At 39.5% G+C, this 17,767-nt stretch overlaps 1 protein-coding gene across 2 annotated transcripts in view; it reads right to left on the bottom strand.

Annotated features, from left to right (window-relative positions):
- Nucleotides 1-17,767, bottom strand: part of trpc4b (transient receptor potential cation channel, subfamily C, member 4b) — a 98,300-nt gene that overhangs the window by 34,053 nt on the left and 46,480 nt on the right. For both annotated transcript variants that reach the window (XM_043692114.1, XM_043692115.1), the window contains exons 2-3: nucleotides 11,216-11,620; nucleotides 6,122-6,640 (exon numbers count right to left, since the gene is read on the bottom strand). In XM_043692114.1, coding sequence (XP_043548049.1) covers nucleotides 6,122-6,640; nucleotides 11,216-11,593 — 897 coding nt within the window. In that variant the 5' untranslated portion in view covers nucleotides 11,594-11,620. The remainder of the gene's footprint in view (nucleotides 1-6,121; nucleotides 6,641-11,215; nucleotides 11,621-17,767) is intronic.

Raw genomic sequence — 17,767 nt, forward strand, 5'->3', positions numbered from 1 at the left:
GCATTTCCAACCGCCCTCCCCCAAGTCCCTCCTCCCTACCTTTTATCTTAGCCTGCTGGACACACTTTCCTCATTCCTGAAGAAGGGCTTAAGCCCAAAACGTCGATTCTCCTGCTCCTTGGATGCTGCCTGACCTGCTGCGCTTTTCCAGCAACACATTTTCAGCTCTGATCTCCAGCATCTGCAGTCCTCACTTTCTCCCCAAAGGATCATTCCAAATCTGGCAGAGATTTACTTGCATATCTTCGAACATCATTTACTGCATCCGTTGCTACTGATATGGTCTCCTCTACATTGGAGAGACCCAGCGCAAACCTGCAGAATGGTTCAAGGAACATCTTTGGCCTGCACACATCAACCAACCCCACCTTCCTGTGGCCATCCATTTCAACTCCCCCTCCCACTCCTCCAATGACATATCCATGCCTTCTCCACCACCTACAGAAGACTACCTGCAAACTGGAGGAGCAAGACCTCATCTTCAGCCCTGGGAACCTACAACCTTATGGCCTCAACATTGAATTCACCAGTTTCCAAATCTTCCTTCCCTCCATCCCATCCCAGAGCAAACCCTCTGATTTGGCTTCGCCCTCTTGACCCGACCTACCTGTCCATCTTCCTTCCCAACTATCTGCTCCACACTTCTTATTGATCTTTGTCCATTATCGCCATCCCACCGATCTTTTCCTGAGCCCCATTCCCCACATTTGTTAACAGTCCCCTTTACCCTCTCCTGTCCTGGTGAAGGGTTATGCCCGAAACGTCGACTCTCTTGCTCCTTAGTTGCTGCCTGCTGTGCATTCTACAGCGCCACATTTTATCGACTCTGGAACAGGAACATTTACCACCAATGCTGAAACCTCACAATAATATTCTACTTTTCTTTGAGAACCCATAAAATCCTTCGTCTTGAGCTCCAGTGATCCTGTCTGTTGAGACAGTAAGAAACTCTGACCTTTTAAACCTTATATCGTCCTTTCATATTTACTCCAGTTGCTGCCTGGCAGGTGTAGCTGTGAATCTTCAAATGTAAACAGTGGGCTCTGCAGGGATTTTCACTGAATTACAGTAGACCTTCTGTGAGGCATTCAAAGAAATGCATTTTTACTCTGCCATTCTTCCATCAATGTATCCACCCTTTCTTCCTGAACTTGTGCATACAAGATGCTAACATCCTACTTTTACAATTTAATGATGCTACTCCTCTGCTCTTCTTTGTGGATACAACTTCATCATTAAATAGTCTCGAAGGTTAAGACCTCTGAAATAAAATCTATTTTTATCTTATCAAAGGAAAGTGGTACCCTCTCAATAAGCATCATTTGTCTTCATTCCAATGAAGCTGCTAGCGAGTTTTGAGAAGATTTGTACCTCAGGTTGAGGTTCTGGATGTAGGTTTGCTGTTGAGACGGAAGGTTCGATTTTAGACGTTTCGTCACCATACACGGTAACATCTTCAGTGAGACCTATGTTTTTTTTCCAGCTGTTGTATGTATGGATCCAGGCCAACATTCCTGCCATCCTCCTCTTATGTTATTTTGCATGACTACCTCTAGAGAATAGTGCAACCTCCAAGCATTTGAATTTATGAGCAAGGCCTTTATTTGAGGGGGGGGGGGGGGGGCAGGGAAGAAGGTAGATGTCTTAAAACACATCTGTTCTTAAGAGGAATACCGATTGGAGCTGAATAACCTGTACTCTATGACAGAATCAAACAGATAGTCACTCATCAGTATTCATGCTGCAAAGTTCTTGCAGACAGGGGTGAGCCTTGGTATCTCCTGCTACAGAAAGCAGCTGAGGCCAAGATAATTGAATGTTTTTCAAACAGGTGCTAGATAGTTATTAGGGCTAATGGGATCAAGGGAATGGGGAGAAAACAGCAACAGAGGAATGAGTTAGATGGTCAGCAGGTTTGAAGGGTTGAAATGCCTACTCTTGCTTCTAATTTCGATGCATCTATCTACATGTGATGGCTTCAGGGATTATTGGTCTCTTTGTCAAAGGAAGTATATAACTGCACCAGAGATTCCCTCAGATGAGTAAAGAAATAGATGTACCTTGATTTCAAGCAATTTAAGAAAATGAAACATTATCTTATTGAAACATATAAAATTTCCAAGAAGGTTGAAAGAGTAGATTCTGGGAAGAAGTTTCCCCTGTCTCGGCATCTTGAGCTGGAGGTCAAGCATCAAAATAACGGGTAATCCATTAAAAACTATGATGGTAAGAACTTTCTTCAAAGGTTGTAAATCTACTCTACACTCCTGTGGGATGGAGATGTTTAGTCATTAAGACCATTCAACAAATGCTTTTGGAGTTTTAGATATTAGTAGAATTAAGGGCTGCAGACATTGTGCAGAGTTACAGAGCTGAAGTACAAAATGGGCTATAATCTTATTAAATAACAAAACACGTTCAAAATTCTTAAGGTTGCACTATTTTTGTGGGTTTCTCAGGATATGTGCTAACTTACAAGACAAGACACAAGGAAGCTCAGAGGAACACAGGGACATTGGAATGCTTGTCCACAGATCCCTGAAGGTGTTTGGACAGGTTAATAGGGTATCTTGCCTTTATCAGTCAAGGCATAGATTATAAGAGCAGGGAGGGTAACTTTGGTTAGGTTACAGCTGGAGTACTGTGTGCAGTTCTGGTCACCACACTATAGGAAGGATGTGATTTGCACTGGACAGGAATGCAAAGGAATCATCACAGATGCTGCCAGACCTGCTGAGCTTTTCCAGCAATTTCTGTTTTTGTTTCTAATTTCCAACATCCGGTGTTCCGTTGGTTTTCATTTCGATTCACCAAAATGTTGCCTGGGGTGGAATATTTCAGCTAGGAAGAAGGAATACATTCAGGTTGTTTTTTTTACAACAGAGAAGGTTGAGTGGGGGAGGGCGCAACCTGCTTGAGGGGCATGGATAGAATGGATAAAAAAAATTGTGCCCCTTGGTCAAAGGGCCAAGAACAAGTGGATGCAATTTTAAAGTGAAAGGCAGGGGGTTCAGAGGGGATTTGAGGAAACGTTCTCTCACCCAGAGAGTGGTAGGGCTGTGAAATGCATTGACTGGGAGGGTAGTTGTGGCAGGCAACTTCACTTGAATGAACATTTGAAGTGTCATAACATTCAAGGCTATGGGCCTAGTGCCAGAAAGTCATACTAGTGTAGGCAGTAGTGGGCATTTGCTGATACAGATTCAATAGGCTGAAAGGCCTCTTCTGTACTGCACCATTCCATGATTCTACTTCATTTCAGCCAGAAGAACACACCAGTAAAAGAAGCAATCGTAAATGCCTCCATCATATGTTTAGTTACAGTTTTGTCCTAGGCACCTTTATGAAATCAGTCTGGTGTCAATTCACCATTGCATACAGGAGGTGACAATTGCTCTTCAATAAAGCTCAGGAAAGGTCTCTATCATTGATGTGTTTTGCTGTATTTCAATAAACAAATTCTTACTGCTTATGAAGTTGTTGGATGAGAGGGAGAACAAAGTGTGTGCTCAGGAAAGAGTGGAACAGGATGGTGAGTCCAGTGAAAGGCAACCAAACATTGACACATAAAGTCAATTTCTTTTCCCACATCTTCCCAAAGTTCCTCACTGTTGGGACTTTTGATTATTTCATTTGTAAGGTAAACGTTTAGAGCCATTACCATAATTGGACTGAGAGTTGTAAGCTATATACACAAATGTAAAGCTCTATATAGTTAAGCCTATGCTAATATTACAGAACAATATTCACAAAGGTGTCAAACAATCCAATTAATCAAGATACATTATGTCCTTCTGTGCATGTCAGCTACTAAATTTGCTGTACCACCTATCTACTACTGCTATGAAGTGCTCTAAGAAGATAGGATTGAGCAACAAATCGTTGTGATGACTCCCCGGAGCTTCAGTTGAACGTTATCTCAATGAAACTAGTGAGCTGAGAGGGATCAGCTTGTGATAGTTTTCTCTTTCACTGTCACAGAATGATAGGTCTATGTTTAAAGCCCCATCATGTCATAATGAAAGCAGGCCCATTGCAGTCTCTTAAGATATGAAACCATAACTGACCATTCCTTGCAGATCACTGACACTGGATAGGAAGGCTAGTGGGTGAGAGGTTGAGTGTTAAAGTTAGTTGAATGAGATGGATATGGGGTGGAGCGGGTGCATTCAAGTCGGTAGCATTGTCCTAGATAGCATCAAGCTTCTTAAATGTTATAGGCTTCTTGCAGTAATACAAGGAGGTGATAGGATTCCACCACACTCCAGATTCGGGCCTTGTACATGGTAGAGCGGCATTGAAAGTCAGGTGGTGAGCTGCAGGCTGCAGAATTCCTAGTGTCTAACCTTCCCTTGTAGTTACAGTATGTATATGGCTGGTCTAGGTAAATTTATGGTCAATGATAACCCATAGGGTATTGATAGTGGAAATTCAATGATAGTAATACTATTGAATATATAGCAGACATCATTAGATTCCCTCTTGATGGAAATGGTCATTGCCTAGCATTTATGTGGAATCCATGTTACATCAGCACTAATCTGAATGTTGTCCAGATCTTGTTGCAAATAGACTGTTATGTAAACTTTGTTCTTTGAGGCAGGAGTCTAAATTGGGCCATTTCTTGATGTTGTGATTCTTCCCAGTTTAAGGTATTTCCACGGCAACATAGATGCCATTTCTCAGCAAATTTGATTCAGTCCACGTGATATTAAGAAATGATTGAAGGCACTGTATATTGCAAAAGCTGCAGGCGCTGACAACATTTTGGCTATATTCCTCAAGCCCTGTGCTCTGGACGGTGACATCTTCCTTGCCGAGTTGTTCCTGTAAAACTATGATATTGACATCTATCTGACAATATGGAAAATTTCTCAGGTCTGTTAGTTTTGGGAAAAATAATACATATCCAACCTGATCAATTACTGCTATAACAGTCTATCCTTAATCTGATTAAAGTGATTGAAGGTACCATAAACAGTGCCATCAAGCTCCTTGATACCATACTTGGTCAAATACGGCCTTGATGTCAAGAGCTGTCTAGGCTGTAATGAAGTTAGGAGCTGAGTGGCCCTGGTGGAATACAATTTGGGCATCGCTGAACAGGTTATTGCTGAACAAGTACTGCCAGAGCACAAGGCTTCAGGACTATTTCCAAAATGTTGACAGTGTGTACCATCTGCAAGATGCACTGCAATAATTCACTGAGACAGAACCATCCAAACCCTTGACCACTATCATCTAGAAGGACAACAGATACATGGGACCATCACCACGTGTAAGTTCCCCTCCAAGCCATTCACTATCCTGGCTGGGAAATATATCAAATTCCTTCAGTGCTCGGTCAAAACCCTGGAATTCCATCCCAAACGGCACTGTGTGTTTACCTGCACTAAATAGATTGCAGTGGTTCAAGAAGATAGCTCACCACCATCTTCTCAAATGTAAATAAGAATGGCCAATTAACACTGGCCCAGCCAACAACACCTACATCCCTGTGAGTGAATTAAAAGATTCCCTGGCTAAATTGGGCAGATGATCCTGAGACCCCCGGAGAAAATGCCAGATAAACAGTCTTGAATGTAGAATGCTGACAATTATAATTCTGTTTTAAAAATAGCGATTGATATCCATAGTAATCATGTGAAATGCATTGGGAGCAGCAATAATTAATGAATGATAGTTCAATGGACCAAATGCTCCTTTCTCCTCTGCATCCTATTACTGAACTGCGTCTAGAGAGAAAATACATTCAAGATTTTAATTATCGAAATTCAAACCCACAACTGCTTACAACAATCCAATTTATATAGCCCTGGTGAAAATTTCCATTTTTGTAATGTGCTTACTTTGATAGTTTTATATTAATTACTCCGAGATAAACAATTGCAGTACTTTTCTCTTTAACTTGCACTTCTCTCTTAACAATACCAATTTACTAGGCATTAAGTATGAAGGTGGAAGAGAATAAAATGAGCCTCTGCAATTTAATTCTACATGAATCCACATTTAATTAAATCTTGGAAGTTGCTGACCCATCTACAGACTTATTTCTAGCGCACAATCTTGTGATCAGGGCACACAAGTTAAATAATAAATGATTGCTTTCCAGTATTCTTACCTCTTTCTGATGATACTTAATTGCCAACTTTAACCTGGAAAGATCATTAGCCGTCTGCACTTCCAGAATGCTATTATCATCTCTATAATTAAGTATTATTTCTAATTCCCGGGAGCTCCTTGTCTGGTCCAATAAATCTTTTGCAAATGATTCACACTGATGTGATAATTCCTCATATTCAGATTTAAATTCATTTTCCACTTTACTTAGTTCCTGAAGCTCCCAGCTCAAATGAAATGCAGTCAGAAAGGGGTCTTCACTGGACAAAGCAATTAAAGATGGACTTGCTAAGGCTTTGTATATGTTCAGTCTTGATCGAGAATGACGTAGACTGTCAACATCTGAGCTGGAAACACACTCCACACAGTTGCAACGAACTTCATGAGGCTGTGGTATAGACACTCCCCTCTGCACAAGAAGCTTTATGATCTCATAATTGTTGGTGTGGGCTGCAAGAATTATTGGTGTAATATCTGGTGTAAATTCTGAAAACTGTTTATCTAGTAGTATTGGTGGAACCTGTGGAACAAAACACAGGAAATGCATCATTGTGAGCAGAACATACTCTGATCAGTTTTTCTCTCATTTTATCAGTGCAACTGGAGCAGAAATTAGCTGAACCAATGCAACTTGTTGTGGATTTTTAAGTTTCAAGTAGTTACTTCCAAAGCCACTTACACTGGCCCAAATCTTCCAATATGAGAAGATGCTTTCAACCTAATTCATACCATTAATGCATTTTGGGTTCCTAATGAAGTCCCAAAATATGCACATGTATTGCACTTATACAGGAATTTTAAACTTCCAACGGCTGTTTTTATTCTGCCCAGACTGCCCTATGATTCTAGTTGCAGTGGGTGAGATAGAACCATACAGATCTAGACTGTTTTCTCTGTACGTGCTTGCTCAGGAACCATGTAAAAGTCCTTAAACTTACCTACATATTCTTTCAAATGTAATTAACTGTCTCACAGATGAAAATACATTCTGTTCACGCAAGTTATCAGCCAGTTCAAGTAGGAGACCCAGTGAGACCATTTTGTTCTCCTCTGAATGAGGCAATTAAATTTAAACTAGTTATAATCCTTGAAAGCTATACATTCCCATAACAAATTCAATCTAAAGCCTTCTATGACTTGAATTGTAACTAATCTTCAACATAGGAGTTTATACTATAGTGTAAAAATACCACAGTCATGTTCTCCACTACTACCAACACTTCCTCATCACATTATTCACACCCTTCCATGTACGCATGCCCTCCGCTCCACAGTGTGGTGTCAGGCAGATGAGTTAAGTATTTTGATTTGGGGGGAAAAGCAGAGGGTGGCACAAGCATTGTTAGGGTGAGGGTGAGTGTAAACATGGCCCATCGTGAAGGGGTTGTGTGAGCATTGATCAGTGTATGAGTCTGTGCAGATTCAGAGATTGATTTACATTGTTTTAATGAAGCTGTCAATGAGTTAAAGATAGATATGAAGGGGCACAGTCTTACTTCATGGCAAGAAAAGGGGTCATAGCTACACTGTATTTATATCCAACAATTTACCTCCTGATGGTGTCTGTCCCTACACCCTTGCTCCACAAGCATCCTTGCTACACAAGTTGCAGTGTAAAATGGTAAGTGGACTGATTAAGTAGCAATGAATATTGGACATATTCTCTGTAGAACTGACTAGAAGATTTGGGCTAATAATTCTGAATTCTGCAATTTTTCATACTGGCTCAAAATTAATTCCCAACAAAACTGGCCCTCCCTGAAGGTCAGAACTGAATGACTCCAGTCATTGCACTGACTAAGGCATACATTTCAGATGATACACATTTTCTTAGAAGCACAAATACTGGTTCATATGTTTCAAGGGTTCTCTCTTACCAAAGATTTGTTCATTTTATTAGAAAATGACTAATGTATACAGTGAAATTATAATTATTTCAATACAGTTTAATTAAAGAATTTTAATGACTTCAAGATGAGTCACTCTGGAGAAGGACTGGACAGCCTTATTGTAAATGCTTGTGATAAACACATTTTCAGCGATATTAAACTACACAAAGACTTCTTTCCTTAGATACCTCAAGGTAATGAAAGAAAGTATTAAAATGTTACGTTCTGTTGCTCAACTTGATTACGCGGTTCACGCAAGATTTTAAAACTGTGATTTTACTGATGGATTTTAACACAAACTTTCACTGAACCAGTGAAAATCTAGATTGCAAAACAGTTCCAGCATACGATGAGACCATGGTTAATCTGCACCTTAATTCATTTACATTAACTTATAATTGACTGAACATTCAGAACTTTTAGGGAGAAAATTCCACCAGCTTTTGTGAAAAAACTGCCTCTTGGCTTCACCCCTGACTGATTAAATCTAATGTTTGGATGTTGAGTAAACATTCTCTCATATACTGAAGATAACTACATTGATGTTTCCTCTCCATTTCACCTAGTGCCACTTAATTGTCTCAGAGATGAAAAGACATTCTGTTCACACAAGTTATCAGCCACTTCAAGTGAGAGACCCAGTGAGACCATTTTGTTATCCTCTGAATGAGGCAATTATGTTTAAACTGGTTATAATCCTTGAAAGCTTTAAATTCCAGTACAGAATTCAATCTATAGCCTTTTATGACTTGAATTATAACTAATCATCAACATAGGAGCTTACACTACAATAGCTGACCATCTGGTGCATTGTATATGTCTTGATACTATAAATGAGCTATTAACTTATTTTTATTCCTATTCCCTTATCCCATAAAATGTTATACATTTTTATTAAGCATTGATTCAATTTCCCTACAATAAATTCTGTTTCTGATACAATTTCCATACTGTAGCTATTCCATTTAGAAAAAAAAAGTCCCTTCTCCCTCTTTGTGGCAATCTCATGCCTTAATTCCCAGCACACCAATCAGTTTTATTCCCTATTCTCCTTATCAGAAACTTTGATACCTTTGCAGATCTTGGTCAGATTTTATTTTTATACTGTATGTTCCAGCAAAAAAAAGAACCTCTCAGTCTTTCAGAAGCAAAACAAAATATGCTGGAAATACTCAGCAGCCGAGGCAATATCCAGGAGAAACAGAGCTAATGTTTTTAGCCAGAGATCTCTCATTAGAGAAACATCAGCATCCTGAAATGTTTGCACCAACCTTATTGGAGAAGTGAGAAGTAGAACAAAAGCAGAAGAACCATGCCTAAAAGAAAAAGGTTCTCCTTAGGTCCTGCTAAAGTAATGGCAGTGGCTCATGAGCATTATGGAAATCCATTTCCCAGATGCAGGTATTTTTAGCAGCCATACTTGTAACACTAGCCACAGCCAGAGATAGAGATCAGAAATTTTTAGGAGACATCTACATGAAGAGATTAGCGAGGATGCCAACTGAGGAGGGAACAGAATGGGTTGTAAACTATCACAAATTGAAAGATTTGTCAAGCTCTGATGTTAGCCACACAAACACCGCTCATTCTCAATTTCCCCAAGTTTCGAAATATTGTTGATTTGCACCACAAATGCACAAAAATGTAGTCACTGCAGAAAGTTAGGAATTCTATTTCCTGACTTAAGAATCCTTTTGAGACAAAATCTGTGCCACTGAAATGCCACTCAAACTCAGAGGTTGAGAAAGGGAACAACTGAAACCATGGAGTGTCACTCCAACAGGTTTCTAAAGGTTTGTTTCCAATGTTTTTCTTTCTGTATCTTTATTGTCTCTCAATTCAATTGTTTTTCTTTCTCTGCACTTCTCCACCATAATTAATTTTATTGCAATCCATTCTATTTCCCTCATCTCCCTCATTCATTGTTTCATTCCCTATTCTGATACTTAATTGGTTAAGAGAATAATCTTTTAATGTCATAGATGTTCTAAATACATTGTTGATCACACATCCAACAATTTGTAGCTCATGAATTAGAACCAAAAAGTGGGCAGAAAAAAAAATCTAACTCTTGTAACCCTCCATGAGATTTCTGCTAGACCATTATGACTGACAGAAAACAATAAACCAATGAAAGACGCTCCATCAGGAGGTGATATTACATCGATTCATTCCAATGCATGTTATGAAGACTTAATTCTGAAAATTACATTTTGCAGCACAGTACATGAGTCGTTACTATATCACATGTCAAATCCAAAACCACACAGCACCAGGTTAAGCTGTGCTTCCAAACCACAGCTACATGTGGAAGAAGCAGTGCTCTGAAAGCTAGAACTTTCAAATAAACCAGTTGGACTATAACCTGGATGTTGTGTCAATTATAACTTTGTCCATCCCAGTCCAACACTGGCGCCTCCACAACATGTCATGTCTGGCATGCTTGGAGTAGAAAGGTGGAATAGGTGATTTTGACTTTTGGGTACCCAAAACTTTCCAGAATTGGAGGTTTTTCTCACCTCAGCAATGCCTGTCATAAACTAATTACTGGAGATTGTTTGCTAATATTGTCATATCATGAGACTACCCAGATGGCAATGTCAATGGAACTTTTATTTCATTGGGCAATGTATATCTTCCTAAGAACCTAAACATGCAAAACAAGCAGTTTGAAGACATTTCGCAGTTACGTGGGTGAATGCATATGATAGCTTACCTCCATTACTGACAACTAATTCTACCCAAATTGCGTCTATGTCTGTTCTTTCCTTGTTTATACCCTTTAAATACACAGCAGCTATATGCAAACAAGCTTAAATGAATTTGATTGTTAACTCAGGTCCAAAATAATAACCTACTAAAATAAATAATTGTAAAATAATTGATTCCTTATTTATTAAAATATGAAAGCCATTCAAATTATGCATTGAGTGTAATTAACAAAAGTCTTATTGACTCCTTTGGTTGATTTATTGTTCCATTTATCAGTGTTTTGGATCAGATTTAAAATATGATATTATGGTAGCAGAATAAATTAGGCAATGCATTTTCTAGTATTGATTCAAAATTATGAACATCTTGACTGCACTTTATAATGAGGAACCTCGAGATTAAAAACAATGCGCTGTTTTTAAAAACAAAAGCCCCGAAACATTCAATTCAGATATGTCATACATGCTGTACACTTTATTTTTGAGACAACTTACTTGCTTTTCTCCACTAGGTTTCTTATGATTTAATAGTAGTTCAACAGCCCCAACAACTTCCTTCCTGATGGCATGGAGAAGAGCATCTCCTACATACACATTGAAACTCAGAAGAAGTTCAATAATTTCCAAGTTCTCATTCTCAATGCCTATGAGAAGTGCAGTCCGTCCCAGAGGGTCAATACAGTTGATGTTGATTTTAAAATAAATCTCAGCTTCTTCAAGAGCTTGTTTGACACTTGCGTAATCACCTTTCTCAACAGCACTCAGGTAAGCCTTTTCTGCAGGAGAGAGTTCAGTTTCTGCTCTCACAATTCGAAGAGAAATTCGATCTCTGTATGGTGCATTGTCACTTCTTTTGTAGTACAGCTGAGCCATAGTTCATGCCATTTCAAAGCCTTGTCTCTTAAAGAAAAGAAAGCATAAATATAATTTTAACAGACTAACTGGTATAATCTTCACAATAATAGTTACAATTCTTTTCAGAATAAAAGCAGAAGAAAATAACCTTAATGTTACATCTCAGATATCTGGAAGAATGGTAGCATTGCAATGGTAGGGGATTTTAACTTTCTAAACATAGACTGGGACTATCATACTATAATTGGCTTGGATGGATAGGAATTTGTAAAGCGCCTACAAAAATATTTCTTTATTTAGTATGTGGATGAACCTACAAGAGAAGGAGCAAAATTTGATCATCTCTTGAGAAATAATACAGGGTAAGTGACTGAGGTATCATTGGGGGAGCACTTTGGGACAGTGATCATAATTCTAGAAGTTTTTTTCTTTTACTATTAATTTGTTAGTTATGGAAGAGGATAGACCTGATCTAAAAGTTAAAGTTCTAAATTGGAGGAAGGCCAATTTTCACAGTATTAGGCAGGAACTTTCAACGTTGATTAGGGGAGGTTATTCGCAGGTAAAAGGGCAGTTGGAAAGTGAGAAGGCTTCAGAAATGAGATAACAAGAGACCAGAGGCAATATGTTCCCGTTAGTGTGAAGGGCAAGGCTGGTGGGTGTAAAGAATGCTGGGTGATTAGAGAAATTGAGGCTCTAGTCAAGAAAAAGGAGGCATTTGTCAGGTATAGATAGCTGGGATTGAGTGAATCCCTTAAGGAGTATAAGGGCTCTATGAGTATACTAAGAGGGAAATCAGGAGGACAAAAAGAGGAAATGAGATAACTTTGGTAAATGGGGTTAAGGAGAATCCAAAGAGATTCTACAACTAAATTAAGCACAAAGGAGTAACTAGGAAGAGGGTCTACATGTGGAACCACAGGAGGTGGGTGAGATACTAAACAAATATTTCGTGTCAGTGTTTATTGTGGATAAGGATATGGAAACTGGACAACTTGGAGAAATAAACAGTGTTACCTTGAAAAGTGTCCATATTACAGAGGGGGAAATGCTGGACTTCTTAAAATGCATAAAGTTGGATAAATCCCTGGGACCTGATTAGGTGTATCTCAGAAATTTGGGGGAAGCCAGGGAAGTGATTGCTAGGCCCATCGTTGAAATATTTGTATCAATCATCTTGGGTTAGGATAAGCCAGGGAACAATCGACCTGTGAGTTATCGGAGGGGATTCTGAGGGACAGAATCTACATATATTTGAAAAGGCAAGGACTGAGTAGGGACAGTCAACATGGCTTTCTGTGTGGAAATTTGTGTTTTACTAACTTGATTGAGTTTTTTGAAGAAGTGACAAAGAAGATTGATGAAGGCAGAGTGGTGGACGTTGTTGATTTGGACTTCAGCAAGGCATTTGACAAGGTTCTGCATGGTAGACTGGTCAGCAAGGTTAGATCACATCAAATCCAGGGAGAGTTATCCATTTGGATATAAAATTGGCTTGAAGGTAGGAGACAGAGGGTGGTGGTGGAGGATTGTTCTTTGGACTGGATGCCTATGACCAGTGGTGTGCCGCAAGGTTTGGTGCTGGGTTACCTGCTTTTTGTCATTTACAGAAATTATTTGGATGTGAATATAGGAGATATGGTTAGTAAGTTTGCAGGTGACACCAAAATTATAGTGGACAGTGAAGACGTTTATCTCAATACATTGGGGCCTTCATTAAATGGGCTGAGGAGTAGTAGGTGAGTTTAATTTAGATAAATGTGAAGTGTGGCAATTACGGTGAGGCAAATCTGGGCAGGACTTATACACTTCATGGAACATTGCCAAACAAAGAGACCTTGGGGTGCAAGTTCATAGTTCCTGAAATGTGGAGTTGCAGGTAGACAGGGTAGTGAAGAAAACATTTGGTACGCTTGTCTATATTGCTCAGTGCATTGAGTATAGGAGTTGGGACGTCATGCTGTGGCTGTACAGGACATTGATTAGGCCACATTTAGAATACTGCATTCAATTCTGGTCTCCCAGCCGTAGGAAGTTTGTTAGAGTCATTGAGATGTACAGCATGGAAACAGACGCTTCGGTCCAACTCGTCCATGCTGACCAGACATCCCACCCCAATCTAGTCCCACTAGCCAGCACCCTGCCCATATCCCTCTAAACCTTCCTATTCATATACCCATCAAGATGCCTTTTAAATGTTGCATTTGTACCAGCCTCCATCATTTCCTCTGGCAGCCTATTCCACACATGCACCACCCTCTGCATAACAAATTTGCCCCATAGGTCTCTTTTATATCTTTCCCCCTTACCTTAAACCTATGCCCTCCAATTCTGAACTCCCCCACCCTAGGGAAAAGACTTTGTCTATTTATCATATCCAGGCCCCTCATGATTTTGTAAACCTCTATAAGATCACCCTTCAGTGTCCGATGCTCCAAGGAAAATAGCCCCAGACTATTTAACCTCTCCCTATAACTCGAATCCTCCAACCCTGGCAACATCCTTGTAAATCTTTTCTGAACCCTTTCACGCTTCACAAAAACCTTCCGATAGGAAGAACAGAATTGCATGCAATATTTCAAAAGTGGCCTAACCAATGCCCTGTACAGCCGCAACATGACCTCCCAAGTCCTGTACTCAATACTCTGACCAACAAAGCCTTCTTCACTATCCTCTCTACCTGCGACTCTTCTTTCAAGAAGCTATGAACCTGCACTCAAAGGTTGCTTTGTTAGGCAACACTCCCTAGGACCTTACCATTAAGTCCTGCTAAGATTTGCTTTCCCAAAATGCAGCACCTCGCATTTATCGAAATCAAACTCCATCTGCCACTCCTTAGTCCACTGGCCCATCTGATCAACATCCTGTTGTATTCCAAAGTAACCTTTTTCACTGTCCACTACACTTCCAAATTTTGTGTCATCTGCAAACTTACCAACTATACCTATGTTCATATGAACGCTTATGTTCATATCCAAATCATTCAAATAAATAAAGAAATGTAGTGGATCCAGCACCAATCATTGTAGCACTCCACTGGTCACAGGCCTCCAGTCTGAGAAACATCCCTCCATCCCCACCCTCTGTCCTAAACCTTTGAGCCAGTTCTGTATCCAAATGGCTAGTTTTCCCTGTATTCTATGAGATCTAACGTTGCTAACCAGTCTCCCATGGAGAACCTTGTCGAATGCCTTACTGAAGTCTATATAGATCATGTCTAATGCTCTGCCCTCATCAATCCTCTATTTCTTCTTCAAAAAACTCAGTCAAGTTTGTGAGACATGATTTCCCACGCACAAAGTCATATTGACCCAATCAGTCCTTGCCTTTCCAAATACATGTTCATTCTGTCCCTCAGGATTCCCTCCTACAACTTGCCCACCACCAACGTCAGACTCACCAGTCTACAGTTCCCTGGCTTATCCTTACCACCTGTCTTAAATAGTGTTACCACATTAGCCAACCTCCAGTCTTCCGGCACCTCACTTGTGACTATCGATGATACAAATATCTCAGTAAGAGGTGCAGCAATCACTTCCCTAGCTTCCCACAGAGTTCTAGGGTACATCTGATCAGGTCTTTATCCACTTTTATGCATTTTAAGATATCCAGTACTTCCTCCTCTGTAGAATGGACATTTTTCAAGCTGATACCATCTGTTTCCCTACATTCTTTATCTTCCATGTCCTTTTCCACAGTAAACACATGCGAAATTGTTAAAGTTTAAAGGGTGCAGAAAAGATTCACAAGGATGTTACTGTAGTTGGAGGGTTTGAGTTATGGAGAGAAGCTGAATAGGCTGGAGCTACTTTGCCTGGAGTGGCGGAATCTGATTGAGGCTTGTAGATTTATAAAATTATGAGGGACAATGGTTAGGTTGAACAGCCAAGGTCTTTTTCCCTGTTTAGGGGAGTCCAAACCTAGAGGGCACAGCTTTAAGGTGAGAGAGGAAAGATATACAAGGGACATAAGGGGCAATATTTTCACGCCGAGGGTGGCATGTGTATGGAATGAGCTGCCAGTGGAGGTGGGTATAATTAAAACACTTAAAAGGCATTTGGATGGGTACATGATTTAGAAGGGTTTAAGAGGGATATGACCAAAAGCTGGCAAATGGGACTAGACTATCCGGGCGGTGTGGACAAGTTGGATCAAACAGTCTATTTCTGTGCTTTATAGCTCTCCGACCCTGTATTGCTGGATCAAGTCAGGACTGTTCAACATTCAGGACAGGAATGGCTATATAAAAGGTGATTGAAGCTGTATACTACACAGCAGCAGAAGCTTTTAATGCATCTTTGATCACTCAATAGTTACCAGACAATATGATAAGATGCCTTATAGCTTCACAAAAATGGCCAATGGTAAATCAAAGCACTGTTAGCAATTCACATCCATTATCACTAATAAAGCCTGCAATCACCTATGAAACATTTGGATTTTTCAGAACAAAACAACTGTGTGTCAGAGAAACTTAGTTATATAAAAGGCAATGTCCAAACAGAAAGCCAATTTTGAAAAAAGAATGTGCCAACTGAACTCTCTGCAACACTGTTTGATATAGGACCTTCTGTTTGTGTTTAAAGAAAATAAATTTAAAGGAAAAATATACTAGAGGAAACCTATTATCAAGGAACCACAACAGGGAATGAGCATGTTTTGAATTATTCTCTGAATTGCCATATTTCGATGAAGACACACTGTATTTTTTTAAATGATTACAGACTCAAAACTGCAACATTATTCCTGAGGCAGAGGTCACCTCAGCAAGTAACTTTGTGTGATGTATCTGTGTTGTGTGTGTGTATTAGGGGTGACATTTCTTTCATAATTTTAATTCTGTGGGAATTAAGTAATTTATGATTTACTCAATTTTGCTCAAGGCACAATTTTACTCCCAAACTGGGGATTTTTCTTGGATAATTTATTTACTTTGATGTAAATAATGATGAGAAGAACTAAAACATCAAAGAGATTGTGTCAGAAGTTGCCAAAGTCAGGTGTTACTGCAGGTATATTTTCTACCTTTTGGATATTCATTTACACCATTCAGAAAATGGAGAGGGAGTTGAAAAGCAGAACTTGTATTTACATAATACCCTTTATGACATCAGGATATTGCCAATGCTCTGCAACTAATTTTGAAGTGGAGTTAATTTTGTAATGTAAAAGACCCAGCAGTCAATTTGTCATAAAGAACAACAATTGGGAATTGGTGTTGCTCAAATGGTAATTATTGATGTGAGAGAGAATTTCCTCTTTCTTCATATAGTGGCATAGAATCCTTCACATCTACCTGAGAGAACAAACATAACCTCAGTTTTAATGTCTCACCTTGTTCAGACTCTTATTCTGGAATCACCTTCGTGAAAGTTTCTGCCTCCAAACCTCCCTCCTTGAACATCTTCCTCAAAACTCATTTCTGACCAAAGTATTTGGCACCCGTCTATGTGTCACATTATTTTGCTTCAGATTCCTTTCCTTATATTTCATGAAGAATTTTGAAATGCTTGTGTTGCAAGCACTATATAATTGCAAGTATAATAAACCGATACTTAATCTTTGAAAACAAGTGGGATGGTAGGGTCAGGTGAACAGACACGACTCAAGTAACTTTACTTAATAATGACAATTATAATCATGCTTCTCTGGCTGCCAGTTGCCCTGAACCCCATCCTCCCCTTCAAGTCCAATATCCTCTTGCCCAGAGACCAAGATGCTTCACTTCTTGGTCTTCAATGCCAATCTCCTTGACTTCCTGAGGTAGCAAACCCTTTTCATTGCAATTATTCTTGATATAAGACAAACGAAACAAAAAATAAGAAAGCTGAAGGGAAAAAGAAGAGTAATTGCTGGAGGAACTTAACAGCTCTGGCAGCTTCTGTGGAGCGAAAGCAGAGTTAGCATTTCAGGTCCAGTGACTTGGATAGTTTATATATCATTTGGATAATTTATTTACAGTTGGTGGAGGGCACATTGCTGCTTGTGAGCCTCCTAATCCTTCTTAATTCATTCATCAGGTAGTTGATATCTTTCCCATGCTACCTGTTGGAACCCAGGCCAATCTGAAATTATTCTGAAGTGTCATGCTAGATTACTCTGAAGGCTTCACGTGTTCAATTCTGGGGACAGGATTGCAGTCAGAACACTTGCATCCTATTTGTGAGATTTCTTGTATTGACATTAACCTAA

The sequence above is a fragment of the Chiloscyllium plagiosum genome, chromosome 6 (assembly GCF_004010195.1).
Source record: "Chiloscyllium plagiosum isolate BGI_BamShark_2017 chromosome 6, ASM401019v2, whole genome shotgun sequence".
NCBI classification, from domain to species: Eukaryota; Metazoa; Chordata; class Chondrichthyes; order Orectolobiformes; family Hemiscylliidae; genus Chiloscyllium; species Chiloscyllium plagiosum.